This window comes from Emys orbicularis, chromosome 19 (genome assembly GCF_028017835.1).
Source record: "Emys orbicularis isolate rEmyOrb1 chromosome 19, rEmyOrb1.hap1, whole genome shotgun sequence".
NCBI lineage: Eukaryota > Metazoa > Chordata > Testudines > Emydidae > Emys > Emys orbicularis.
In genome coordinates this window covers 766847-794163 of record NC_088701.1, presented here as the reverse complement: position 1 = coordinate 794163, position 27317 = coordinate 766847, and the positions used below count along the sequence as shown (strand labels likewise).

Genomic DNA, 27317 nt, shown 5'->3' with positions numbered 1-27317 from the left:
CCCCTACCGGGAGAGCCCCCGTTCCCCTCATTCCCAGGAGCTGGGTGCTGCTGGCAAGGCCCTTAACCCTTTGCTGAATGGGTGGGCTCCACTCCCAGCCAGACCGCCCAGCGCGGAGGGGTCGCGCCCCGCGCTCCAGCCGCCTGCCCTGAGATGCTGCAAAACCTTCATCAGCATCCCAGCCCCCCGCCCCCCCCCATCCCCTGTCCCACCCAGGGGATTGGCGAATCTCCCCCAGGGCTTAGCCCCACCACACTCGGCTTCCCCTGAGGTCCCCAGGGCTGCTCCAGGCCACGCCCGCACTCAGAGCAGCCCCTGCTGTCGCCCGGCCACGGGTGCTAACCCCCAGCTTGGCCTTGTCTCGCTCAGGAGGCACTGAACACCCCGAGAGCACCAGCCCGGGGGAGAACCCGCCCAGGGGCTCAAACCAGTAGAGCTTGGCGGGTTCTCCCCCGAGACGTGGGAGCCCCAGGTTCGAGTCCCTGCGGATCCCAATTGGGCAGAGCAGGGACCTGACCCGTTGTCTCCCAGGTGAGCGCCCGCACCATGGCCTATCCTGGGTGCCCCACGCTGGTCCCAAGAGCCTTTCCTGCAAACGGCCCAGGGCCAAGGAATCATTTTCCTCCAGAAAACATTTCATTGAAAAATTCCCGCCCATCTGGGCCTGTGGCGCATGCCAGGGCCGCCCGCTCGCCAGCATCTGCCGGCCGAGCACACGGTGCACGCCAGGGATCCTGGCATCCCTCCATTCCCTGCTCCAGATCCCGGGTGCCTGTCATGCTTTCTGGGGTACCCAGGGCGGGGAGGCCCCTCACGGCCCCCTGCTGTCAGCGTCTCTCCACAGGGACGGGTAAAATCTTGTCCCCGCTCCTCTCGCTTCCTGGCTCTGGTCCCAGGAGCCCCCATCTTCAGAGACCACCTGGGGATTCCTGTGTTTGCCAATCCCCCCCCCCCCCCTCCGGGCCGGACAATAACGCCGCCTGCCCCGGGGCTGCCGCGCTCCCCACGCAGACCCAGTCAGCCCTGAGGCTCACCTCCCCGCAGGCCACAAACGTCCCCAGGGCTGGAACCTGCCGTTTGCCACCGCTCTTAACCGAGTCCCTGCACAAACCTCTCGCGATGATGGGGCTCCCGGCTGTCGGGAGAGACCTCACATGCCGCCCTCAGGCCCCGGGGCTCCCCGTAAAACCCGCCGCACCCCCTGTGCCTTTTGCCAGATGGCACCTAGACATCCCGGGGTCACAGAGCCACCCTCCCCCCCGTTTTGTTCAGAGATTCCCTGCAACCCACCCCCACTGGCATGCCAGGGGCTCTGTGTGCCCCCCATGACCCTGCCCCTATGCCAGGGCCCTGGCAGTGCTGGGGATCTGGGCACCGGAGCAACCCCAGAGACTCCAGGGGAAGCCAGGCAGGGAGATAGCGACAAGCCACGTCCCGGGGGATTGGGCATTATCCCGCTTCCAGAGGCTTCTCTTGCAGACGGCTGCCCACGGGCGGCACCGAGCTGCAGATCCCAGTCGCTGCCACCTGCAATGCAGCCTGGCTCCTCTGCCAGCATCTCCTCTCCCCTTCCCCCACAGGTGACCTCGGGGGCAAAGGGGCATGTGGCACTGGGGGGGACCAGACAAGCCTTGGGGTTTCTCTGCGCTGCGCTGCGCTGCCCTGCTGGGCTGGCCCTCTGGCGATGGGCGCGGCATCTGCAGAGGGGTGTGTCTGCCTGGAGTGCCAGCCCCAAATCTCACCGCTCGGGGTGCATGCGCATTGCACGTTTAACGGGGGCAGCGTTGGCAGGGCTGGCGCAGTGGAGCCCAGCACCGGGTACTGTTATACCAATAAAAACTAGCAGGATCTTATTAAAGGGGACAAGATAAAGATGCCACATTTATTATTAATCTGTAACTATTAGCAAATACCTTAATGCTTATACACATACACACACACACACCCCAAAATGTTCTGCAGCTGCTGGATAGTTACCGGTCCTGATTGTAGTTTGAGTTCGCAGCCTGGGGTCGGAGCTCGTGGCAGCTAACTGGCCAGGAAAGCTGAGCCCGAGGAGGAGCCGGGTCTCTGTCGGGCACCGATGCTCCTTGATGTTGATAGCAGAACGTTACCCCAAGTCTCTCCTCTCACCCTTCCTTTTTTATAGGAGTTTAGTTTGGATCCAAAGTCTCTAGGTCTTGCTGTGTCACGGCCTCTGGGTTTGGTGCTTGATCACCCGTCAATTGCAGGTGTGACTGTCAGCCTGGGGCCTGGCTTTGATCTTCCTTCTGTTGTTTTTTTCTTTTTAGGGTGGATGCTTCTTGCTGGAGTTAGGGCTGTTGTCTAGTTCTTCAGCCGTTGGTATTTGAACTTTATCTCATCAGGCCGGGCTGGTGCTGGAGGTTGATTCTATCACCCATGCATACCTCATTCACACATCTCAACTAGACTAATAAAATTACAGTCTGGCTTGCAAAAATGGAGGCTGCAGCACAAGCCTTTTACAAAATGGAGTCAGCATTTTAAAATGGGTTTTGAATTACAATATTGCACAGAAGTTACAATGTAGGCAAAATGGCAAGTGTAATGAAATGGTGAACAGAAGTTACAATGGTACAGTGAATAACTAAAAACAATTTCATTCACATTGGTTCTACAGTACCAGGTGCCCTTGGGGGGCTCTGATCTCGGTCAGATACCGTAATATAAAGAATACACAGGCTGTGCCTTGCGCTGCCAGCGCCCTGGGGTGTCCCGTGCGGGGGGCTGCGCCCCCCGCCCCCGGGGTCCCTGCCCACTGGGCCGCTGCAGGCACCATGCAGGGCTGTGACCAGGAGCCGGAATCTGCTCCCCCAGGTGCTACCCGCAGCCGGCTTGGGCTGGGCGCTGCTCGGAGCTGGGAGGGGAGGCAGAGGAGGCGGGGAGCAGTAGCTGGAGCTGCCACTGGCTGCCTGCCTGTCCGGGAGCGGCATTCCTAGGCAGGCCGCTGCAGTGCTCAGCCGGGGCCTGCAGCTGTCACTGGCATCTGCACCCCGGGCAGGGACCGGGGCGGACCAGCGGCTCGTCCGCCCCAGCCACTGGCTGGGCAGAGGTGCCAGGGCGTTGGCATCCCACTGACCTGCCCTGGGACGGCAGCTGGGCGCTCTGGAGCTGGGGAATTGGACCCTTCTCCTGGGGGACAGATGGGGGTCAAGGTGGGTCCCAGGGGGCTGCAGGGGCTGGGAGGGGAACGCGCTGGGTCGGCAGGGGGGTTGCTTTGGAGTCTTTGGGGAGTTGTTCCCAGCTCCTAGCTGTAGGGAGGGGCTTGGGGAGCGACAGCCCGGGGGGACACGGCAGGGAGGGGGGCGGGTGGGGCGAGTGGGCACGGAGCAGAGGAATCAGCAGGATGTAAATATTTACAGCTGGGCTCGGAGCGCTGCACCCAGACCTGATTGCGGGGCCGGGGGTCAGGAAAGGCATCCCCGTGCCCCTGCTTCTGCTCAGTGTCACAGACCTTCTGCCGGGAGAGCCCTGCCCATACGGCCGGCCTGGGCGTGGGCTCGGGGAGGGCAGAGGGGCAGGGAGCCAGGACTCCTGGGTTCTAGCTCAGCTCTGGGAGGGGAGTGGGGGGCTGGGAGCCAGGACTCCTGGGTTCTGTCCCTGGGTTGGAGACAGGAGTTTAGGTGGGTGCGAACTGGGCTCTTCCACGTCTAATGCGTCTGCTCCTAATTTGTCCCTTGCCCGCCACGCGGGTCGGCGATGGCCACCTCCTGCCCGCCCCAGCACTGATCGCACCGGAGCGCCCCCTGCAGCCGAGGGAGACGCACCGGGAAGGAACTGGTAAGTGGAGCCAGCCAAGCGGTGACCCCAGGGGCCAGGCCTGCCCCTCTGAGAGGGGACCCGCAAACCCAGGGGGGCAGCGGCACATGGCCACCTCCCCGCCCCCAGGGACATGCAGCAAGCAGGGGGCTTGTGGGGAGGCCATAGGGCTCTGGGCCCCAGGAGTTCTGCCACTGAGTCCCTGTGTGCCCGGGGGCAGGTTCCTGCATCTCTCTCTGGGGCTGACACTCAGACAGGCAGCGCCTCGGGGCTCCACACAGCGCCTGCCACGGAGCACCCCGCTCTCCTCTGGGGGTTCCTGAGCCTCTGGGCTGGGGGTGGCGCTCCCCCCCCCCCCCCCGGTGACAGGCACTGCGGTGCCCCCGCTCTGCTGTCTGGCCGTGCCCAGGGCAGGCATTACCCTGCTGGAGGTGCGGAGACTCGTAGCTGGGTCCCTCCCGTGGACGCCAGCTTGGTGCTGTCCAGCTGCCTGTGGGGCAAGAGGGCAGCCTGGCCAATACCGACCCACGGGGGGCCTCAGTACCCCTCCGCCCGAGAGCTGCCAGGCTCTCAGCAGGGACCCTGGGGGGCTCTGGGACGGGTGGGTGCTGGCCAGCGTACCTGGTATGGCTGCCAGCCAACGCTGCGAGGGGTGGGTGCTGCAGGACTGTCCCCCCGTCAGGTCTGTTTGGCACAACGGGGGCCCGATCTCAGTCAGGTCTGGGCAGCGCCCGGCACTTGGGGTGACTCTGGTCCCCTCCTGCTGGCTTCACCCCCCAGCCTGTGAGCCGTGCGTGCCGCTGGGGCATTTCCTCCCTCTGCCACGCTGCTGGACTCTGCTCCCCGCTGCCCTGGCCGCTGGAGGCAGCCTGCCTCGCTCAGACCCGGCACCGGGGAGTGGGGTTCCCTGCTGGGGAGCCCCGAGCCGCCCTGCTCTGGCGAGGGGCCAGCTAAGGGGGCTCTGGTGGGGTCGGGTGGGGGGCAGGAGCTGGTGCTTTGCGTTGCTGAGGGCCTGATTCCGAGCCCCTGGTGTGTGGACTGGCCCCAGGCACTGCCCGCGGCTCCGGGGGGCTGGCACACGCGGTCGGTGCTATAAACAGCCCTGGAAAAAGCCGTCGCTGGCAGCTGGAGTTGTCGCCTGATGTGCTGGGGGTTTGGCGCCAGGGCCGTTCCCCTCCTTCCCGGCACTGGCTCTGCGTGTGTGGGCAAAGGGGGGTGCGAACGGCCCAGCTCCTGCTGCGTCTGCACGCCAGGGAGCGGGTGGAGAAGGGTTTCTGTGCTGGGGGAAGGGGGGGTGGGCATCAAGGCTCCTGGGTTCTCTCCCTGGCTCTGCCAGAGGAGTGGGGGCTAGTGGTTAGAGCCCGGGGGAGGGGGGCGGGCGCTGGGAACCAGGACTCCTGGGTTCTCTCCCTGGCTCTGCTAGAGGAGTGGGGGCTAGTGGTTAGAGCCAGGGGTGGGGGTGGCTGGGAGCCAGGACTCCTGGGTTCTCTCCCTGGCTCTGGGAGGGGAGTGGGGGCTAGTGATTAGAGCCGGGGGCTGGGAGCCAGGACTCTATCCCCACCTTCACCCTGGTATGTGCCTCAGTTTCCCCACTGGCAAAGGGGGCTAGCACTGGTGGTCTGTGCGGGGGAGGGGGGACAGGGCTGAGTTCTCCGTGGTGCTTGGAGCTCTTTGCACGGCCATGCCACTGACGGGCAGAGCCCAGCCCTCGCTGCTCCCAGGCCCTCTGTGCCCTTTGTCCCCTTTCTTCCTCCCTTCCACGGGGTGCTGGGTCTGGGTCAGCGTCTCCCCCCAGGAATCCAGGCGTCCTGCACGTTCCCCCAAGGGCGTGGGGCTCCGCTCCCCTGGGGGCAGCGTGGGAACGGGGTCAGGGGCCAGCGTTGTTTAGAGGCAGGGATAAGCCCAGCACCAGGCCTGAGATGGGAAGCGGGGGGCGGGGCGGGTGGGGAGCTGCTGCCCTGGGGCCGCCAGGGCTGTGAGCCCAGAGAGCTGGTATCCAGGACCACCCCCTCCCCCAGGGAACTAACGGAGCCTGGGGGGTGGGAGCAGGCTGCCTGGCCCCACTGAGCGGTGCCAGGGGGCGGGAGCAGTCCTCTCCAACAGAGATTGCTTCACAAGGAAGCGTTGGGGGGAAGATCAGGGGGTTGGGAGCCAGGACTGCTGGGTTCTCTCCCCGGCTCTGGGAGCTGAGTGGGGGCTGGTGGGTTAGAGCAGGGGGGCTGGGAGCCAGGACGCCTGGGTTCTCTCCCCAGCTCTGGGAGGGGAGTGGGGTCTAGTGGTTAGAGCAGGGGGGCTGGGAGCCAGGACTCCTGGGTTCTCTCCCTGGCTCTGGGAGCTGAGTGGGGGCTGGTGGGTTAGAGCAGGGGGGCTGGGAGCCAGGACACCTGGGTTCTATCCCCTCCTGCCCCCATAAAGGGGGTTCAGTGAAGGTAGGAAATGCACCTGGAACCCTGTTCTATTAATTCTAGACCAGTAGCACCCAGAGGCGCTGCCCAGCCACGCAGACAGCCCCTGGGTGGGTGGGGAAACTGAGTCACGCATCGGGGAAGGGACTTGCCCAAGGTCAGCCAGCAGGACAGTGGCAGAGGTGGGAACCGCTCCCAGCCTGGTGCCCCCCTCTCAGCTCTGTTCTCCCCCCAGAGCCCGGCGCCATGGCCCCCTGGCCTGTGGCCCTGCTGCTGCTCAGCCTGGCGGGGCTGGCGCATTCGGAGAGTCGTGCGGAGGAGGCGGGGCGGAGCCGGGGGGGGCGGGCGGCCGAACCCCCCCCCGGGGCCAAGTGCACCTACACGTTCATCGTGCCGCAGCAGAAGTTCACGGGGGCCGTGTGCTGGAGCAGCGTGCGAGCCGCCCCCGAGCCGCCAGTGCCCAACGGCAGCGAGACGCGGGCGCTGCAGGAGGTGCTGGGCCGGCAGCAGGCCGAGCTGCAGCGGCTGCGGGGGCTGGTGGAGGTGGACGGCGCCCTGGTGAGCGAGGTGAAGGCCCTGCGCAAGGAGAGCCGCGCCATGAACGCCCGCGTGGGCCAGCTCTACGCCCAGCTGCTGCACGAGATCCTGCAGCGGCGCCAGCGGCCCGGGCTGCTGGCCCAGCTCGAGGGACGCGTGGCCAACGCCTCGGACCAGGCGCTGCGTCTGGCCGCCGGCTACCGCCAGCTGGAGCTGCGCTACCAGGCGCTGGCCGCCCTCGTCAACAACCAGAGCGCCCTCATCGCGCGGCTGGAGCGGTGGTGCCAGGGGGGTGCCGGGCCGCCCCCCCCGCAGGTAACGCCAGGGCGGGGGGACAGTGCTGGGGGGGACGGGGCAGGGAGCGGGGGGGGGGGTCGGGCGGGGGGTGCCCCACGCGGTGCGGCTGTGGGGCGGCCCGGGCTCAGGGCCCCGTCTTGTCTCCCCACAGCCCCCCCTGGTGCCGGTCGTGCCCCCCCGCCTGTCCGGCATCGCCAACGAGAGCCGGGCGTATTTCGATGCCGCTGCCCAGCTGCAGATGGACCAGACGGAGCCAGCGCCCCCCACGCTGCCCCCCAGGGCCCTGGGTGAGTCGGGCGGCCAGAGCCGGGGGGGGGGGACCCAGATTGCAGCCCCCCTGCCCCCAGGGCTGTTCCCTGCCGAGGCCTCGGTGCTGGCTGCAGAGCATCTGCAGCCCGAGCCAGGCGGGGGAGGGAGGCGAGGAGAAGGGGGGCCTGGCCCACGGCCTCCCCCTCCACGCCTGGGACGTGCCACCGCCCCCCACTGGCTTTGGCTGAACATCCATGCGGGGGGGGCGAGTGTGGGGCCAGGTTTCACCACAGGCTTTACAGGCTGACAGGGCCATAAAACAAAGTTCACCCCCCCCAACTCACCACCTCGCCTCCCCCCCCCCCCATGGGGCGTCTCCCCTCCTTCCTGGGGCCTCTCCCCCTCCCCAACTCGCCCCCCCTCATGGGGCCTGGCCTGCCCCCCCCGACCCAGGGCATCTCCCCCCCACCTCTCCCCCCCCAACTCACCACCTCGCCCCCCGCATGGGGCCTGGCCTGCCCCCCCCGACCCAGGGCCTCTCCCCCCCACCTCCCCAACTCATCACCTCGCCCCCCCCGCATGGGGCCTGGCCTCTCCCCCCCAACTCACCACCTCACCCCCCCCCCCCCGACCCAGGGCGTCTCCCCTCCTTCCTGGGGCCTCTCCCCCTCCCCAACTCCCCACCTCGCCCCCCCTCATGGGGCCTGGCCTGCCCCCCCCGACCCAGGGCATCTCCCCCCCACCTCTCCCCCCCAACTCACCACCTCGCCCCCCGCATGGGGCCTGGCCTGCCCCCCCCCCGACCCAGGGCCTCTCCCCCCCACCTCCCCAACTCATCACCTCGCCCCCCCCCCCCGCATGGGGCCTGGCCTCCCCCCCCCGACCCAGGGCCTCTCCCCCCCAACTCACCACCTCACCCCCCCCCGACCCAGGGCGTCTCCCCTCCTTCCTGGGGCGTCTCCCCACCACCTCTCCCCCTCCCCAACTCACCACCTCGCCCCCCCTCATGGGGCCTGGCCTGCCCCCCCTGACCCAGGGCATCTCCCCCCCACCTCATCCCCCCCTGCATGGGGCCTGGCCTGCCACCCCCAACCCAGGGCGTCTCCCCCCACCTCTCCCCCTCCCCAACTCACCACCTCGCCCCCCCGCATGGGGCGTGGCCTGCCCCCCCAACCCAGGGCGTCTCCCCCCCACCTCACCCCCCTCATGGGGCCTGGCCTGCCCCCCCTGACCCAGGGCCTCTCCCCACCACCTCTCCCCCTCCCCAATGCACCACCTTGCCCCCCTCAGCCTCCTGCCAGAGGTTCCTCCCCCATCCATAGACTCATAGAATATCAGGGTTGGAAGGGACCTCAGGAGGTTATCTAGTCCAACCCCCTGCTCAAAGCAGGACCAACCCTCAACTAAATCATCCCAGCCAGGGCTTTGTCAAGCCGGGCCTTCTTCCAGCCCTACCTAGGCCCGGGCGCCCCCCGACCGCCCCCACAGATGGGTTAGGAGGTTCCCGACAGAGAGGGGGGAAACCTCCCATTCTGCTCGCTTCTCCCCCCATCCCAGCCCCAGGGCTGGTGGTGGCCAGCAGCAAAGGGGGCAGGAAAGGGGAAGCCCAGAGGGGGCCGTGCCCCCCAACACCCCCACCCTGGGGGGGTATTGGGGCAGGGGCAGCGCCTGGCCTCTGGGACCCCGTCCCTCTGACGCGGCTCCGCTGGCACAGGGCCCTGGCGTGACTGCCTGGAGGCGCGGCGCAGCGGGCACGAGGCCAGCGGGTTGTACGAGGTGCAGCCGGCGGGCGCGGGCCAGTCCCTGCAGGTCTGGTGCGAGCAGGAGCTCGAGGGTGGGGGCTGGACCGTGATCCAACGGCGCCAGGACGGCTCCGTCAGCTTCTACACCACCTGGCACCACTACAAGGTATGGGGGAGCTGGCTGGGGGGGCGCCTGGGGGGCACAAAGTATGGGGGGGCTGGTTGGGGAGCACAAGGCATGGGGGTCACAAGGCATGGGGGAGCCGGCTGGGGGGCACAAGGCATGGGGGGCCGCCCTGGGTCCATCCCCAGGGGTGGGGCAGGGGCTACAAGGCCATGGGGACAAAGGGGGCACCAGGTCCTGCCTAGGCCGAGGGGGGGCAGTGGGGTGGTTTAGAACCGGGGGGGGGTCAGACCCCACGAAGGGGGTGATGCAGCCATGGGCCTGGTGGTGCCTGGGCTCCATACGGCCCCCATGGGATCCCACAGCAGGGGGGCCAGGGGCTGAACTGGCCACGGAGCCCAGGGGGGTGGAGGAAGGGGACGTGAGGGAGGGGGAGGGGAGGGACCCCCTTCCTGGGGCCAGTGACTGTCCCCCTTCCCTAGGACCCCCGGGCCATTACCCTCCCCCCACGCACCTCCCAGGGTCCCCCCGGCCTGTCTCTTCCCTCACTCCCACTCCCCCCCAGCACGGCTTCGGGACGCTGGACGGCGAGCACTGGCTGGGCCTGGAGAGCACCCGCCGGGTGACAGGGCAGGGCCCGGGGCCCTACGCGCTGCGGGTGCTGCTGGAGGACTGGGCGGGGCGCCAGGCATACGCCCACTACGACCGCTTCGCCCTGGAGCCCGAGAGCGACTCCTACCGGCTGCGGCTGGGCCGGTACCGCGGCAGCGCCGGGGACTCGCTGGCCTGGCACGACGGCCGCCCCTTCAGCACGCTGGACCGGGACCACGATGCGTACAGCGGTGAGGGGTCTGCGGGGGGGGAGGGGGGGGACGGGCACAGCACCCAGCGAGGGCACCAGGGACCACAACACCTACCTGGGGGCAGGTTCTGCCCCTTTCCCTCTTACCCACAACCACTCCAAAGGGGGCTGAATGGGGGGCTGCATGTCCTGGGGGGTGGGGCTGGCTGAGTCCCAGGCCTAGGGGGCCATGGGGGTTGGCGCTGCACCCCTCCCCCGTGGGAACGTCCCGGCCCCTGACAACATCTCCCCTCCCGCAGGGAGCTGCGCCCACTACCACAAGGGCGGCTGGTGGTACAACGCCTGCGCCCACTGCAACCTCAACGGGGTGTGGTACAAGGGCGGGCACTACCGCAGCCGCTACCAGGACGGCGTCTACTGGGCCGAGTTCCGCGGCGGCGCCTACTCCCTGCGCAAGGTGGTGATGATGGTCCGGCCCGCGCTGCCCGCCCCCGATGCCGCCTGATACCTGAACCCCCGGAGCCACCTGCCCCCGACGCCGCCTGAAGCCTGAACCTCCGACGCCGCCCGCCCCCGACGCCTGAACCTCCGACGCCGCCTGACCCCCGGAGCCACCCGCCCCCGATGCCGCCTGACCTCCCGCAGCTGCCCCCCCCGATGCCTGAGCCCCCAGAACCGCCTGATGCCCGAGCCCCAGGAACCACCCATCCATGATGCACGAGCCCTTAGGCCACCAGCCCACGCCTGAGCCACTGGAGCCATCGTGATGCCCGAGCCCCTGGAGCTGGCGGAGGGAGGGATCTGGCCCAGGTTCCTCCCAGACACCGTGGAGGGCGGGGAATCGCCACGGGACAGAGGGCAGCAGAGCCGCCACTGGGCAGGGCTCCCTGTGCCACCCGGTCCCCGCGCCCGGCCCCACCAGCCCCACAGCGCCCGGGACGCCGGCTCGGCCAGGTCCCCGCGCCCGGACCCGCCAGCCCCACAGCGCCCAGGTCGCCGGCTGTGCCAGGTCCCCACGCCCGGCCCCGCCAGCCCCACAGCGCCCAGGTCGCCGGCTCAGCCAGGTCCCCACGCCCGGCCCCGCCAGCCCCACAGCGCCCGGGTCGCCGGTTCAGCCAGGTCCCCACGCCCGGCCCCACCAGCCCCACAGCGCCCAGGTCGCCGGTTCAGCCAGGTCCCCACGCCCGGCCCCGCCAGCCCCACAGCACCCGGGACGCCGGCTCGGCCAGGTCCCCGCGCCCGGCCCCGCCAGCCCCACAGCGCCCGGGTCGCCGGTTCAGCCAGGTCCCCACGCCCGGCCCCACCAGCCCCACAGCACCCGGGACGCCGGCTCGGCCAGGTCCCCACGCCCGGCCCCGCCAGCCCCACAGCGCCCAGGTCGCCGGCTTGGCCAGGTCCCCGCGCCCGGCCCCCCCAGCCCCACAGCGCCCAGGACGCCAGCTGTGCCAAACATTCTTTATTCAGTTTATAAAAAGGCGGCTAAGAAACTGTAACCACGGTGACGGGCGTCTCCCAGCAACCCCCACGCGGGGCGGCAGGGGAGGATGGGCACTTAGGGTTAAAGCTGACTCGTGCCCGGAGCAGACAGACACAGGACAGACAGGCTGGCACAGCCGAGCCTGCTGCGGAAAGGGGCGAGGGCAGCGTCTTTGGCAGGGCCACGGGGAGAATTGGCCCGCCCTGCTTGGTCCCAGGGGTAGCCGGCCTACCCCCGTCCAGCCGCTCGGCTTTGGTCAATGCTGCAAGCCCAGGGCCAGAGCCAGCAGCAGCTCGTTGAAAATACAGAGATACAAGGGAGCCGGCAATCAGCCGAAATCCAGGCCCTGACTCCCGGGATTGGGGAGGGGACCCCTGGGGCACTCCAGACCCTGGTTCTGTAAGAGTTACACAGAATAATTAAGGGAGAGGAAAAGATCCAGTGCCAGGCCCTGCGCCCGCCGGCCCCGGCAGCACCAGGCCGGCGTGCAGCTTCCCCCAGGGCTGGGCAGAGACAGGCCCCCGCCCCAGAGAGGGCCCCCACCTGCTCCGAGGAGCGGGTTGGCCTGGCCGGGCGAGAAAAGCCGAGAGAAGGATAAAGTGCAAACAGAGCCCTGGGGCAGAGGGGCCCCGGGCCAGCAGGGGCGCTAGTCCTCGGAGCCCTCGCTCTCTTCCGCCAGGTCTTCAAGGAGGAGCTCGTCCAGGTCGCACTGGGCCAGGCTGCCCTGGCTCAGGCAGGTGGCCACGGTGGAGCCGGTGCTCTGGTGCTCCAGGCTGGCGAACAGCACCTTGGGGAGCCTGTTCTTTGCGCGGCTGCGGGGGTGGACGCAGTGGGTGCCGGGCACATGGGGCTCTGCCGGGGGGAAGGGAGGAGTGTCACACGGGGCAGCAGCTGGGGCTCGTGAGGCGCTGCTCCCAAGTTACCAAGGGGAAACTGAGGCAGAGAGTGAGGCAGGGACTCGAGTTGGTGGCAAAGCCAGGGATAGAACCCAGGTGTCCGAGCTCCCAGCTCCCCCCTGCTCTGACCTGCTAGACCCCACTGCCCTCCCCAAGCTGGGGATAGAACCCAGGAGTCCTGGCTCCCAGCCCCCGACACAGCCCCTCACCTCGGCGGTTGTAGCAGTCCTCAGCGTAGCAGGAGTGGGGGTTGCGGCTCCGGGCCCCGGCAACCTGGTGCGGTGAGAGGATGCAGTCGGGCAGCACGCGGGTGCTGCAGATGAAGCAGGGAGAGGCCATGCCCATCTGCGCTGAGCCCCTGGCAGGAAGAGAGCGGGGGGGGGGGGGGGGGCTGTGAGTCACGCTCCCCCCCAGAGCCGCTGGCTGGAGCCTGCCACTGCTCCCCCTCCCGCCCCATGGCAGGGGCAGGCTGTGTGGAGACACCCCCCCCCCTCATAAGAACATAAGAACATAAGAAAGGCCGTACTGGGTCAGACCAAAGGTCCATCTAGCCCAGTATCTGTCTACCGACAGTGGCCAATGCCAGGTGCCCCAGAGGGAGTGAACCTAACAGGCAATGATCAAGTGATCTCTCTCCTGCCATCCATCTCCATCCTCTGACGAACAGAGGCTAGGGACACCATTCTTACCCATCCTGGCTAATAGCCATTTATGGACTTAGCCACCATGAATTTATCCAGTCCCCTTTTAAACATTGTTATAGTCCTAGCCTTCACAACCTCCTCAGGTAAGGAGTTCCACAAGTTGACTGTGCGCTGCGTGAAGAAGAACTTCCTTTTATTTGTTTTAAACCTGCTGCCTATTAATTTCTTTTGGTGACCCCTAGTTCTTGTATTATGGGAATAAGTAAATAACTTTTCCTTATCCACTTTCTCAACATCACTCATGATTTTATATACCTCTATCATGTCCCCCCTAAGTCTTCTCTTTTCCAAACTGAAGAGTCCTAGCCTCTTTAATCTTTCCTCATATGGGACCCTCTCTAAACCCTTAATCATTTTAGTTGCTCTTTTCTGAACCTTTTCTAGTGCTAGAATATCTTTTTTGACCCTCACCTGAAGCTGCGGTTGCAGGAGGGGCAGTGGAACTCGGCCGTGCCCCACATCTTGTCGTAGGGCACCGGGTCGTAGCGCTTCCCACACAGCCGGCACCGGGACACCTGTGGGGGGCCCCAGAGAGTGAGTGTCCTGGGCCACAGCCTGCCCCGCCCCGCCCCCCACCGCCAGCCCCGGCAGACGCACCTGCTTCCTCTCGGGCACACGGCGCCACCAGGCGCTGTCGCAGGCCTGGCAGGCGAACTGGCGCTCGGCCGAGGGGATGAGGTTGCGTCTGGCGTGGTCGAACATGCGCAGGTTCCGCTCCGTCAGGGGCAGCACCTTCAGCTGCTGGGCTATGGCCTGGGGGGCAGAGGACGGGGGGCAGCATGGGGACCTGGGGCTCAGGTCACCTGCGGTCTCCTCCCTCCTCTGCTGCTGAGGTGCTGGGCAAACACGTCCCTCCACGGTGCCTCCTTCCCCTTCCACCCGCCTCTGTTCAGATGGCGACATGCCCAGGGGTGGGCTCGCTCTGGGTCTGGGCAGAGCCTGGCGTGACGGGGCCCCAATCTCAGCCGGGATCTGGGCAGCGCCTGGCGCAATGGGGCCCTGATCTCGGCCGGGGTCTGGGCGGCGCCTGGCCCGACAGGGCCCTGATCTTGGCCTGGGTCTGGGCAGCGCCCGGCCCGACAGGGCCCTGATCTCGGCTGGGGTCTCTATTCGCCACGGTAGTAGCAGCGAAGGGAAAGATCTGCCAGGAGCAGGGAGGCAAAGTCTTGGTCCCTGTGGGTCCCATAGGCCCAGCCCCCCTCACCTCAATGTCCTTGTCGCTCTCACAGTCGAGGCTGGGTTTCTGCGTGGGGGGAAGAGATAAGAAATAAAGTTAAAATGCAAATAACCAGATGTGTGTGAACAGCCACCCCAGCGCCAAGACAGGGGCGCCTCCCCCTCCCTCTGCAGGGCGTCTCCCCTCCAGCAAGGGACACGGACACATATAGACACGCACACGTGTGCTCATGTGTATACACAGACACAGATACGCACACACGTGTGCACACACAGAGGGATCAGCACAGACACACACCTGTTTCTGTTGCTCCTCTTCTTGCTTCAGTTTCTCCACCACTTTCTAGACGGGAAGCGAGAGGAGCCTGGCATGAGGGGATGGCTCAGGGAGACCCCGGGCTTGACCCACCCCAGCCCCAGCCCAGCGCCCCAGGCCACACAGACGCCCCGCACTCTCCCCCCGGCCAGCAGCGGGCCTGGTGCAGCCTGGCTGGCTGCCCAGTGAGGCAGGGCCCGAGCCCGGGGTCCCCCAAACACCGACCACAGCCCCCGCTCTCCCCGCATCCCTCCTCCTATGGGGGTGAGAACGGAGAGTGAGCTACCTTCACCACAGGGTCGTGCTCCAGAGTCCGGCGCTCCTCGGGGTCCACGTCTAGGGCAGGACAGACCGTGGTTACCCCCCGCCTGTCTCGGCTCCTCTGCCCCCCAGCTCCTCCGCCCCCGGCCCAGCCCCCGCCTGTCCTCGCCGGGCCTGGCTCCTCTGCCCCCCGCCCACCCCCCACCTGCCTCGCCGGGCCTGGCTCCTCTGCCCCCCGCCCACCCCCCACCTGCCTCGCCGGGCCTGGCTCCTCTGCCCCCCGCCCACCCCCCACCTGCCTCGCCGGGCCTGGCTCCTCTGCCCCCCGGCTCCTCTGCCCCCCGCCCACCCCCAGCCTCCAGCCTGTCCTCGCCGGGCCCGGCTCTGCCCCTCACCCGCCTAGCCGGGCCCAGCTCGTCTGCCCCCCCCTCCCGCACTCACCGCCCAGCTGCTCCCGGCACAGCACGATGACCTTGCAGACCATGGCGTGGTTGTTGTGGTAGCGACGCATGAGCAGCACGGCCTCCTCCACGCTCACCCGCCCGTAGAACTTCTCCCGCAGCCGCCGCACGCTCTTCTCCAGCTACGAGAGACGGGCCCACCCTTACTGCGGCCAGCCCCGGGTCCTTCCCCGCCTGGGCCTGGCCACCCATCTCCTGGGCCAGGGCTGTTCCCCAGCTCTCACCCCACAGCCTGGCCCCAGTACTGCCAGCCACGCCCCCGGCTCCCCCCGAATTCCCAGGGCCCTGCTCAGAGCCCGGCCGTCCAGGTAACGCTGCAGAGCCCCACGGCTCAGCCCTGGGGGCGACAGGACGAGACTGGCTCCTTAGGGGCTGGCGGCTCCCCCGTTGTTCCCACCCCCACGCCTGCCCTGCGTGGTTTGTTCTCCCCACCCCCGGGAGGCCTGGCAGTGCCACGCGGTGGCTTGTTTGGGGAGGGTCTCTGCCCGGGGGGCGCGCCCCATTGGCTCAGCCCCCAGGACTCTGCTCCCCAAGGGGGACCCATCTGCCGAGCACAAGGTGGGGCGGGGCCCTGAGCTCATTGGCCGGCGTCTGCCCCCCGCCCGCCTGGCCAGGGGAGGTGACTGACCTCTAGGGCCCTTCCCGCCTGGCTCACCCTGCCCACGATCTGGCTGGTGAGCGGCACGGGGCCAGAGCAGATGCCAGCACCGAGCCTTTCTGGGGGTGGGGGCTGAAACAGCTTCGTTGTCACCCCCCAGTTCCTCTTTTCCTGCCAGATCCCTCCAGCCGGGCACTGCCTGGCTCATGTCTTCGCCCACCACGCCGCGGGCTTCCTGCTGCCCCCCCCGGGCTCGCGTCCCCCGGCCCCCAGGCAGACCCCAAGGGGCTCGCTGGCTCCCCGAGCTGGGTATCGGCCCTGCCCCGCTCCCTGCACAGGGCCGGCCGCAGGCCACAGGGTGTGGGTGACCAGAGCCCCGTGACACCCGCCCGCATTCCCAGCACCCGTGGGTGGGGATTAGACTCCATTGCTCTGGGCCCTGTGCTGGGGGCCGGACTCCACCAGCCTGGTGCCATGCCGGGGGGAGGGGGGGGGGGCTGCACGCCAGCCGGGGGCCCCTCTAAAGAGTCTCCTGGCCCCAGAACCCCTGGGGTCCCTGACGCCCCCCACACCCCGGGCAGGATCCTCACCCCGATACTTGCAGAAGCCCGGAGGTGTGAGCGGGCGAAGACCCCCGGGGGCCCGGGCAGTGCCGAGCCCCACACGCTCCCGGGGAAGTGGGAAGGCCAAAACCGCAGGTCCCTGCGCCCAGATCCAGCGCTGGCTGCCCGAGGGGCCGCGCTCCCACCCCGGGTCCGGGTCCCCGCAGCGGCTCCAGGCCTGGCAGAGGCTTCGGGGCCCGGGGGGCGGCAGGTCACACACCGGGGGGGGGGCAATGGGGGCCCCTGGCCCCACTCGCCCCTTGGAGCGTGGGGCGGGGGGGCTGACAGCAAACGCTGCGCTCCATGGATCGGCCCCTGGCTCCGCAGCTCGCCCCACAGAGCCCCCCCGACCCCCCAGCGTGTGCCCCAGAACCCCCCCAGGGCGCGACCCCCCGTGCCCCTCGCTCGGCGCCGGTACCTCCACCTCCTCCCCCCGCCGCTCCATGGTGCTGCCGGGCGGCTCCGCGGCGCAGCGACCGACCTGGCCGGGGCCTCCTGCGCCCGGACCCGCCCCCGCCCGGAGCCGCTTTCGCTTTCGACAGACCTGGCCGGGGGCGGGGGCCGCGCCCAGGGGCACCCGGGCTCCCCCCCCCGGGGCAGGGCGCCCGGCCCCCAAAGACCCCGGGGGGCACCCGGGTTCCTCCCCCCAGCGCAGGGCGCCCGGACCCCAAAGCGCCCAGGGGGCACCCGGGCTCCCCCCCCAGCGCAGGGCGCCCGGCCCCCAAAGCCCCCGGGGGGCACCCGGGCTCCCCCCCCAGCGCAGGGCACCTGGCCCCCAAACACCCCGGGGGGCACCCGGGCTCCCCCCCCCCAGCGCAGGGCGCCCGGCCCCCAAAGCGCCCAGGGGCACCCGGGCTCCTCCCCCCCAAGCGCAGGGTACCCGCCCCCCCAACTCCTAACACGGGGGCTCCACCCCACGCACACAACCCCACCCGAGCCACTGGCCCGCATGGGGGGCGCCCTCGATCCGCCCCCCCGGATATGAGGCGGGTGCTGGGCGCAGAGGGAGGGAAGTGGAGGCAGCACCAGGCCGGCCCGGAGGAGTGTGGCCCCCATTCCCTGCCGGGCTCTGCCCAGTGTCTGGGGCCTGATGGGAGTCAGGGTGGGAGGGAGGTCCCCGGCAGAGTCCCCAGCCCTTCCCCTGGGTGACTGCTCCTGCGGGAGGCGGGTACCAGGCTACATGGGCCCTGCCTGGTCCAAGGAGCCAACCCCCTCCCCCCAGGCCTGACCCCTCCCCCGGGCCTTCTTAAAGGGGGGTAGGTGTGAAACCTGGGGTGTAACACGCCAGCCTCAATCTCGGGGTGCCCCAGAGTAGCCTTCACCCCCGTGCAGGCCGGGCGCCTGCCGGCCTCTCTGCTCTGCCAGGACAGCCCGGGGCTCACGGCCCTTGAGCGGCTCCCACGCTCTTTGGAGGGAGCTGGGACTTGATGGGGCAGTGAGGAGGCACCTCACTTGCCCCCTCAGCCCCCCCTTACAGACCCCGTCCCGGGCAGCTTCAGGGGTGTCTCTACTCGCAGCTACTAGAGGCCTGATGCGATCAGGGCCCCATCGGGCTGGGCGCTGCCCAGACCCCAGCCAAGATTGGGGCCCCGTTGCACCGGGCGCTGCCCAGACAGACAGTCCCTGCCCCAAAGAGCTCACAGTTGAACTGTGGGAAGGTGAAAGGGGAAACTGAGGCCCAGGGAGGGGAAGGGACTCATTAAAGGCAACACCCTAGGAGGGCCCCAGGCGTCACTCTGAAGGGCCCCATCTCCCTGTCCAGTAGCGGGAGAGACGGCGCAGGGGGAGAATCTGCCTCTGCACCCAGAGTAGCTGGGGCTGACGCGGAGCCTGGGGGCGGCTCTCCGGCCGGTGCTAGGCAGGGGCTGACTGGGTGACCCAAACCGTCCCTTCTGGCCAGGAAGGGCCTGGATCCCAGTGGAAAGCCCAGCAACTGGAGACGGAAAGGCCCGGGCAGGTCTCTGGTGCCCGGCCAGGACCCTGGGGTCGGGGCTCTCTGGGGCCTGGGCAGGTCTCTAGGTCCTGGGCAGGTCTCTGGGGCAGGGGTTCTAGGGCCCAGGCAGGTCTCTGGGGTGGGGGTTCTAGGGCCCAGGCAGGTCTGTGGGGCCCGGGCAGGTCTCTGGGGTGGGGGTTCTAGGGCCCGGGCAGGTCTCTGGGGCCCGGGCAGGTCTCTGGGGTGGGGGTTCTAGGGCCCGGGCAGGTCTCTGGGGCCCGGGCAGGTCTCTGGGGTGGGGGTTCTAGGGCCCGGGCAGGTCTCTGGGGCCTGGGCAGGTCTCTGGGTCGGGGGTGTCACATTATTGATTTGAATTGGGACCGTGTGACAAAGTGGGACTGTTCTTAATGTTTCTTCTGAATACTGTGTGGGTGCCTCAGTTTCCCCTATGCATTTCTTAAGTCTCTAGGTGGTGGGGAAAGACCAGTGTGCATAAATGGCCGACACTCTGTCTCCTGGCAACTAATGGCCGGGGCCCTTCCCCCCTGCAAGGAAATAGCTAAAGGTGAACAAGGAGGTCAGGTGACCTCCTGGCCTGGGAAAGAGACAAAGGCCAGAGAGGAGGGGCTGGAGGGGGTTTCAGTTTGGAGCTGGCTGGGGACGGGAAGGGAGGGCAGACAGGGTTGTCTGGCTCGCTGGGCCCTAGAATGGACTCGGCTGAGGGGTCTGGTTCTCTGTACCTACAAGCTCTGTTTTAGACCATGTTCCTGTCATCTAATGAACCTCTGTTTTACTGGCTGGCTGAGAGTCACGTCTGACTGCGAAGTGGGGGGGGGCAGGACCCTCTGACTTCCCCAGGACCCCACCAGGGCGCACTCGCTGTGGGAAGCGCACGGAGGGGCATATGCTGAATGCTCCAAGGTCAGACCCAGGAAGGTGAAGCAGTGTGAGCTTCTTGCCCTGAAGACAGTCTGCTCACAGAGAGGAGGCTCCCCAAAGTCCTGACTCGCTTTGTGGGGAGCAGTTCCAGAGCATCGTCCGGGGACTCCGTGACAGACCGTATAGAACAGGGTTGCAACCAAAGTCCTGTAGTGGCACCAAATCTTGTATAAAGGGGGTCAAATGGGGTGTCTAAGACGAGGTTATGGTTTACTGGTTATGATTATGCTGTCTATATGTGTGTATCAGTCTTGTAGTTGAAGTTATGAATATTGGCTCTATACTGTCTGTATTTCAAACTTATGCTATGCTTCTGGGAGACATCCCAGACAAGTTGGTGTTAGCTCTGCCTAGCCTGCTTGATGGCCCATTAAGGACCATCAGCTATACAATGGACCCATTGAGAGAAGGCAAATACGCCTTGTAACTCAGCAAAGTATGCAGGGACTGGCCCATGTGACTCCAGATTCCATTTTGCTGTAATTTTCCACAGTAAGGACAAACAGGTGTTCTTACACCTGGAAAAGACTATAAAAGGCTGATGCCTCTCCTCCATCTGGTCTTCAATCCTGCTTCATACCTCTGGAGGGACTTTGCTACAAACTGAAGCTCTGAACAAAGGACTGATGACCCATCCCAGCCAGGGATGTTCCAGAGACTTGATTTGAACCTGCAGTTTATTCTATCTCTGCTACAAGCCTGAACCCAGAACTTTGCCATCACTGTGTGTAATTGATTCCATGTAACCAATTCTAGCTCTCATCTATATTTCTTCCTTTTATGAATAAACCTTTAGATTTTGGATTCTAAAGGATTGGCAACAGCGTGATTTGTGGGTAAGATCTGGGTCTGGGGCTTGGTCCTTTGGGATCGAGAGAACCTTTTTTCTTTTATTGGGGTATTGGTTTTCATAACCATTCGTTCTCATAACGAGTGGTACTGGTGGTGATACTGGGAAACTGGAGTGTCTAAGGGAATTGCTTGTATGACTTGTGGTTAGCTAGTGGGGTGAGACCAAAGTCCTCTTAGTCTGGCTGGTTTGGTTTGCCTTAGAGGTGGACTGCCCTGTTTTAAGCAATTTGTCCTGAATTGGCGCTCTCAGTTGGGTCCCGCCAGAACCGCATTGTTACAGGGGGTTCTAGGGCGCTGGACGTGTTGCGCCTGGCTGGGCCCCCGAAGCCAGCAGCTGTTTGGCTGTTGCCTTCAGCAGGGGCCGGATGGGGGCGGCTGTTTGGGAACCCCAGGGCTCGGTGTGACGGCGCGGGGGCTGCTTGCAGGGGGGACGCAGCACGAGGGAGCCTGGTGGCTGGCGGGTCGGGCGTTTATTCTGTTTTCTCAGAGCGAGCACATTGCAGCAGCGGGTCCAGGCTTCCCGCCTGCAACCCACAGGGGAGGAGAGTCGGGGGGGGCACCATGGTGATGGGAGATGGGGGGGGTCCTGCAGGAGCCATGGCAGTGGGGATGGGAGGCACTGGGGGAGTCCTGCAGGGACCATGGCAGTGGGGATGGGGGGGGTCCTGCAGGGACCATGGCAGTGGGGATGGGGGGGGGGTCCTGCAGGGACCATGGCAATGGGGTTGGGGGGGGTGTCCTGCAGGATCTAGGTGTCACAGCCCATAAACTGGGCGAAGTTGTCCAGAGTTTGCAGAAACGTTTTTGTTCTCCTGTCGGTTACGGCTTCCTCCGGTCTCGGCCAGGGCACGATGAAGCTCGCCTTGCCCAACACGTAGGTGTAGCTGGTTACAAGGAAGGGAGAAGGCGCCTGTCAGCGCCAGGGGCGCAGAACACGGGAACTGGCCCATACGCCCCGGCCCTGGCCGGGTGCCCCCCTAGCCGGGCACGGACCAGCTGAGAGATCAGGGAGCCTCGGCCGGGGGCAGGGGCTGCTTTGAGCCCGTTCTGGCCGAGGGCGCAGGGTAAGCCAGGCACAGCATGGAGCGGGCAGAGCGCTCAGCTCCCCATCAGCCCCGCAGGAACCACGGGACCCCCAGCTGCGCAGAGCTGGGTACGTGCCGGGGCTCCAGCACGTGGAGTCAGGGCCCCTCCAGAGCCGAGCTCCAGGCCCTGCGGCTTCGTGCGGCCAGTCGCCCCCAGCGCATCAGCCCCTTACGGCTGCCTCGGGGCTCGTCGGCTCTGGCCAGGGTTGCCCCGGCCAGCGCTGCCCCCACATGGCCTCCTGCTTGGGCTGGCACGGCAGGGAACAGGCAGCCCCCAGTCAGCCCCAGGGAGGGGACTCACCTGTCTTTGGACTGCCAGAGATCCCACGTCCGGCCCATGACCAGGTACTGCCCCTGCTCCCGCAGGCCCAATGCACCCTCGCAGGTGGCGTGGGAGACAAACCTTCTCACTTTCCCGTTCGCCTCCGCGTCTGTGCCTGGGGGAAGGGACAGTGGGTCAGGCTAACGGGGGGCACCTCCCTGCCGGCAGGGCGCTGCCCACAGCAAGGCAAAGGCACCCCCTTCCCCCTGGGCATCCGCTTCCCGGCTGGAAACCGCTCAGGACAGTGGCAAGAGCTCCTGGCATCCCTGAGGGGCCTGTGCCCCCAAGTGCCCCCCCAGCTCCCGACAGGGCAGACGGGGGCCGGGCCCCTGCCCGGGCTGCTCGTCAGCGCCCAGCCCCCACCGCAGCAGGGCAGGGGAGGAACTGGCGAAATGAAACCCATTGACACTGCCGGGAAGTGTCGGGGGCTGGAGTGTATCTACCCTGGGGGGTGCGGCCAGGCAGGGGGACCCCACTAGTCCTGCAAAGCCCCACAGGAGGTTTCCACGGTGGCCAGGGACCCACAGTTTGAGTTTGAATCTGAAAGACGTTTGAGCAGCACAGCGCCCCCTAGCGCCGCGCTGGGCCCAGCACTGACTGAGGGAAGAGTGACCCATACTGAGCCTCCACCGTGCCCCCTGCTGAGCCCCCACCCACCCGCTGCAGCCCAGCGCCCCCTGCTGAGCCCCCACCTGCCCTACTCCCTCCAGCGCCCCCTGCCGAGCCTCCACTCCCTGCAGCGCCCCCTGTTGAGCCCCCACCGCGCCCCCACCCCGCTCCCTGCAGTACAGGCCCCAGCACCGCCGTGGGGCCAGCACTGACAGAGGGGAGACCCCCGGCCGTGCCCTCCGCCGTGGTCTCTCGGGGGTCTCCGCTCGCAGCCCAGCCTGCCCGGGACGGCAGCGCTGTCCCCGTGGCGCTCACCAGACTTGATGACGGCCAGGACCTTCATGCTGTAATAGACGGTGCTGTTGTGCGGCTCCCGCTGCTCCAGCTGCACCTTGTAGACTGAGGCAGAGGAGAGGAGCCAGCGGTGAGCCCGTGTCCCAGGGGGCGAGTGGCGGAGCCAGCACCCCCCGCTCCAGGGACCCGCCGCTCGTCTCCGGGGTCTGGCCCTGGCCCCGGCCCCGCCTCCCGCCCTGCCGCGGGGAGGGGCGGATTCAGGAGGCGCATGGGAGCGTTTACACCTCAGGCCGCAGGGCTGAGCGGGGAAGGAGCAGGGGCCCCGGGAGGCGCCTCGCCCCAGCTGGGCCTGGCACAGAGGGGATGTTCAGCCGGGCTACGAGGGGGCCGAAGGAAGGTGGTGGTGGGGATATTGGAGACCGCAAGGGCTGGGAGCCAGCAGATGGGTTCTGACCCGAGCCCCATCCAGCCTGGTTCCCGGGCCCAGCACCAGCTGCTCCAGGAAGGGGCATGGCACTCCCAGGGCAGGAGGACGAGCTGCCTCCAGGAAGGTCTCGTCCTGACCCCAAGGAGTCAGAGGTTGGTTTAAGCTGGAAGCAGGAGGTTTTCTCCCCCTCCCAAGCTCTGTTTGCAGTAATTCTACTAGCCCTGCCTGCTCCTGCTCTCCACTGAACGCCCGGTCACCCTTTGCCCCTCGCTGAGCCCTTGGCCCCCATCCCATCCTGTGGCAGTGAGTTCCACAGGCTAACGACACAGCATGCCACTGGCTGGTTCGGGATTGCTGCCTTTCGACATCATTGGCCGGCTCCTGGTCAGGTGTGATGAACTGGGGGATTTTCTTAGAGTTTTGCATGAACACTGTGTGTGCCTCAGTTTCCCTGTGAGCTGCGTGTGTAACGAGGGGGTGGGAGAAGGAGTGGGACTCCGGACAGCTGCCTGGAGATGGGGGACGCTAGCGAGCAGTGACCTGGTCACCAGGAGGCCCACCCCAGCTCGGGAGTCCCAGCCAGTTCCAGCCAGAGGGGAACAAAGGACAGATGAGAGGAGGCCCAGGCAGCCTGTTTCCCTGGAGAGAAGACAATGGACAGAGGTGGGACTTGGGGCCGGGGATCTCAGAGCCCCAGCTGGGAGCAGGGGGGCTCTGGGCTGGAGAGGGGGAGCAGGCAGAGCCCACCTGGATGCAGAGAGACTGGGATGTGCTGGGCTGAGGGAGGCCAGGCCTGAGGGCCTGAGAGTTTCCTGTGCTGGGCTCAACGCTCAATAAACCCTCCTGTGTGACGCTGGCTGAGAGTCGCTCCGAGCTAGAGAACAGGGCGGGGGGGGGGGGCATCGCCCCCTTTGGGGGGTGGAGGCCCCGGGGGTCCAGAGCAGGGTGTGACGGAACAGGAGCAGGGCGGATTTGACCTGGGAATGTAGCCTGGGAGTTACATTGAGCTACCTGAGCTGTAACCTGAGCCAGGAAGGGGGTTGGGAGAAGTGACACCTTCTGCCTGGGAGACTGAACAAAGGAGAGGAGGAGCAGAGGGGAGGGGGGAGAGAGCTGCTGGAGAGTTTTGGGCTGGGAGGTGCAACGCAGGGAATCCCAAGCTGGGGTCTAAGCTCCCTGCGCTCCCCAAGGGGACTTGATTGAGGGGTCCTGGTTGTATCTACGAGCTCTGCTGTAGACTATGTTCCTGTTGTTCAATAAACCTTCCGCTTTACTGGCTGGCTGAGAGTCACGGTGAATCGCAGGAAGCCGGGGGTACAGGGCCCTGAGTCCCCCACACTCCGCGACACAGGGGACTCCCTGAGGGGGCCCACGTCGAGAGACAGACGTGCTAAGGCTTCGACAGGTGCGGCTCCAGGAGGTGGAGTTGTTTGACCCCCGAGAAGGGCTGTCGCACTGAAGGGGGTTCCCCCCAGGGACCGCACGGGGCCGGGAGCGAGCCCGAGTCCCGGGAGTCCGTGACACCTGGGAAACGTGCCGCCGGGTAATGCCCTCAATGGTGCCAGAGCAGCGCCGAGCGCTCCCAGCCCCCTCGTGAGCCCTCCTGTCTTCCCCACAGAGCCCCCCTGGGGCTCACCGTAGTCCACGCCCGTGTCGCAGGCCTTGTCGTAGAGATGGTCCTCACTCAGGCTGTGGGGAGGGGTCATCCGAAGGCAATTGTCTGAGTGCAGGGAAAGTGGAGAGGTCAGAGGCACAGGCTGGCCGGGCTGCACGTCTGGGGAGGTCCCGGCCTGGCCGGTAGCTCACAGGAACATGGTCGGAGCGTCCCAGATCCCACGGGGGCTCATGGGCTTGGTGCGAAGCCCAACAGACACCGCGGGGACCTGGGGCTCAGTGTGCGGCTGAGCCGGTGCGTTTCCAGGCACGGCTCTGACGAGGGCCTAGTCACGAGCGAGCGTTAGCCCCAGGGAATTCTCTGCCATGCACGGGGCCCGGGCAGCGGGTAACGAGCCCGGCACGGGGCCCGGCAGCAGGTAACGAGCCCGGCATGGGGCCTGGCAGCGGGTAACGAGCCCGATACAGGGCCCGACAGCGGGTAACGAGCCACGGGGCCCGGGCAGCGGGTAACGAACCCGGCACAGGGCCTGGCAGTGGGTAACGAGCCCGGCACGGGGCCCGGGCAGCGGGTAACGAGCCCGGCACGGGGCCCGGCAGCGGGTAACGAGCCCGGCACGGGGCCCAGCAGTGGGTAACGAGCCCGGCACAGGGCCCGGCAGCGGGTAACGAACCCGGCCCGGGGCCCGGCAGCGGGTAACGAACCCGGCACGGGGCCCGGCAGCGGGTAATGAGCCCGGCACGGGGCTCGGCAGCGGGTAACGAGCCTGGCACAGGGGGCAGCGGGTAACGAGCCCGCTACAGGGCCCGGCAGCGGGTAACGAGCCTGCTACAGGGCCCGGCAGCGGATAACGAGCCCGGCACAGGGCCCGGCAGCGGGTAACGAGCCCGGCACAGGGCCTGGCAGCGGGTAACGAGCCCGGCACAGGGCCCGGCAGCGGGTAACGAGCCTGGCACAGGGGGCAGCGGGTAACGAGCCCGCTACAGGGCCCGGCAGCGGGTAACGAGCCCGCTACAGGGCCCGGCAGTGGGTAACGAGCCTGCTACAGGGCCCGGCAGCGGATAACGAGCCCGGCACAGGGCCCGGCAGCGGGTAACGAGCCCGGCACAGGGCCCGGCAGCGGGTAACGAGCCCGGCACAGGGCCTGGCAGCGGGTAACGAGCCACAGGGCCCGGGCAGCGGGTAACTGCAGGGAAGCGGCCAGGCCAGCGCTCGCTGGCGGGTGACTGTCATGCTGAGCCGGGCACTGTGGCCCGTCCCTAGCGTCCCCCTTCCAGGGTGGCTGTGCTGTGAGGAGCGGGTCGCCCCTGGGCTGGGCAGCGAGAGGAGCAGGCGACGCCACGGAGCCGGGCGCGGGCATGGCTTTACCTTCGGCGCATTTGCAGACCTCCTCCTGGCAGATCTTCCGCAGCAGCCCGCTCTCGTTCCGCATGTTGTAGAAGCGGCTGCATCGCCGGGCTGCGAGGGGAAGAGACCCAGAGGCCGTGTTCTGCCCTGACACCCACCGAGCGCCCTCCCCCCATGGGCGCCGCACCGGCCCCTCAGCTCTCCGGGCTGGCTGAGGCCTGGGGAGAGGAGATTGACTCCATTCTCTCTGTCGCTCCGGCCTGGAGCCAGACCCCCGCTCCACCCTGCGGCCCACCCTCCCGTCGCACCCCCCCTGCAGCCACGGGCCCCCCATCTGCCCAGCCTCTGCGCCCCTTGCCCACTGCTCTGACCCGCACACTGCCCCCTTGGGCTCCCCCTGAGCAGGGAGCAGCCGGAGACCCCCGACCCTAACGCCAGCCTGGGTGAGAATCTCAGACCTCGCGCGCTCGGGGCCGGATTCGCCCCAGCGGGCACCTGAACGAGGGGCAGGTTTGCAAAGCCGCCCTGCAGCCCCCGGCGTGATTCCAGGAGCAGATTCCTAGGCCAGCTACCGGCCCTGAGTCCATGTCCCCCCTCCTTCCCCCCGGAGCTTCCCACCGGCACCCTCCACGGGGCACCGACGCAGCAGCACCTGGCCTCCGAGTGGCGGTGGTCCGCACGCTGCCCCCCCCGCCCGCGAGGCAGGGCCGGTGCCCGCGGCGCCCCTGCCCGGAGCCCCAAGGAGAAGCTCACCAGGCTCGTAATACTCATAGATGGTGACCACGGCCGGCTGCAGCATCCCCAGCTCCAGACGCTGGTGAATCCGGAACCCGACTTCCGTGTCCGTCTGATTGGAAATCTGCAGCGCCCGGGAACAGACCGGCCGGCTCAGCCCTGGGCCCATCCAGCCTGGCCTCCCGGCTGGCCCCAGGACACCCAGCAGCAGCCGCTGGGGGATAACCTGCCCCCATGTGCCCCACGCTGGCTGCAGCCCGGGACTCTCCAGCGTGGGGCGGTGTCACTGACAGAACTCTGCATGTGCCCCCCACAGACAGACCCCGGCCCCCTTTGGCTCTGAACCCCCCAGCGCCCGGCCAGACCCGCTCTGTCCGTGCCTCGGTGCCCAGCACGCGGAGAACCCCCTCCCCCGCTCCAAGGGCCAGCGCCGGGGAGAGCCCATGGGCCCAGCGGGTCTGCGGCGTGGGCGGGACATAGCCAGGGGCCAACCTCGGGGCAGCTGCGGGGCCCCCTGCTCTGGGCAGCGCTGGCCTGAGCCCTGTGTGTGGGGCTGGGCCCAGCCCCCGGAAGAGGCCAGCAGGAAGCACCGGGCGCTCGCCCAGGGGGCCGGGTGGCGGCCCCATCCTGGCATTGGCTCCCGCTCTCTGACCACAGGGTGGGGTGGTGCGACAGGGCCCCTCCTGTGCGTCTCCGAGGTCAGCACGGGCGCTGCCGGCATGGGGTGAACGG

The 27317-nt window shown here is 67.4% G+C and overlaps 3 protein-coding genes across 3 annotated transcripts in view; 1 reads left to right on the top strand and 2 right to left on the bottom strand.

Annotated features, from left to right (window-relative positions):
* Positions 1-6431: 6431 nt before the first annotated feature.
* Positions 6432-10441, top strand: ANGPTL6 (angiopoietin like 6). Its single transcript, XM_065419581.1, has 5 exons — positions 6432-7037; positions 7171-7306; positions 8983-9176; positions 9700-9976; positions 10236-10441. Exons 1-5 carry the CDS (start codon positions 6432-6434, stop codon positions 10439-10441), a joined length of 1419 nt encoding a protein of 472 aa, XP_065275653.1.
* Positions 10442-12059: 1618 nt separating this feature from the next.
* On the bottom strand, positions 12060-16873 carry SHFL (shiftless antiviral inhibitor of ribosomal frameshifting). The gene is made up of 9 exons (XM_065419543.1): positions 16846-16873; positions 15208-15349; positions 14792-14841; positions 14488-14532; positions 14218-14256; positions 13611-13766; positions 13425-13528; positions 12519-12667; positions 12060-12265 (listed from the first exon to the last, which is right to left on the bottom strand). Exons 1-9 carry the CDS (start codon positions 16870-16872, stop codon positions 12060-12062), a joined length of 918 nt encoding a protein of 305 aa, XP_065275615.1. The 5' UTR covers position 16873.
* Positions 16874-20899: 4026 nt separating this feature from the next.
* The window catches only part of LOC135891516 (complement C3-like), a 40353-nt gene continuing 33935 nt past the window's right edge, over positions 20900-27317 (bottom strand). Inside the window, exons 36-41 of the mRNA XM_065419063.1 lie at positions 26604-26709; positions 25872-25961; positions 24525-24608; positions 22483-22566; positions 21538-21673; positions 20900-21035 (exon numbers count right to left, since the gene is read on the bottom strand). Of these exons, the coding sequence (XP_065275135.1) occupies positions 20900-21035; positions 21538-21673; positions 22483-22566; positions 24525-24608; positions 25872-25961; positions 26604-26709 (636 nt within the window). The remainder of the gene's footprint in view (positions 21036-21537; positions 21674-22482; positions 22567-24524; positions 24609-25871; positions 25962-26603; positions 26710-27317) is intronic.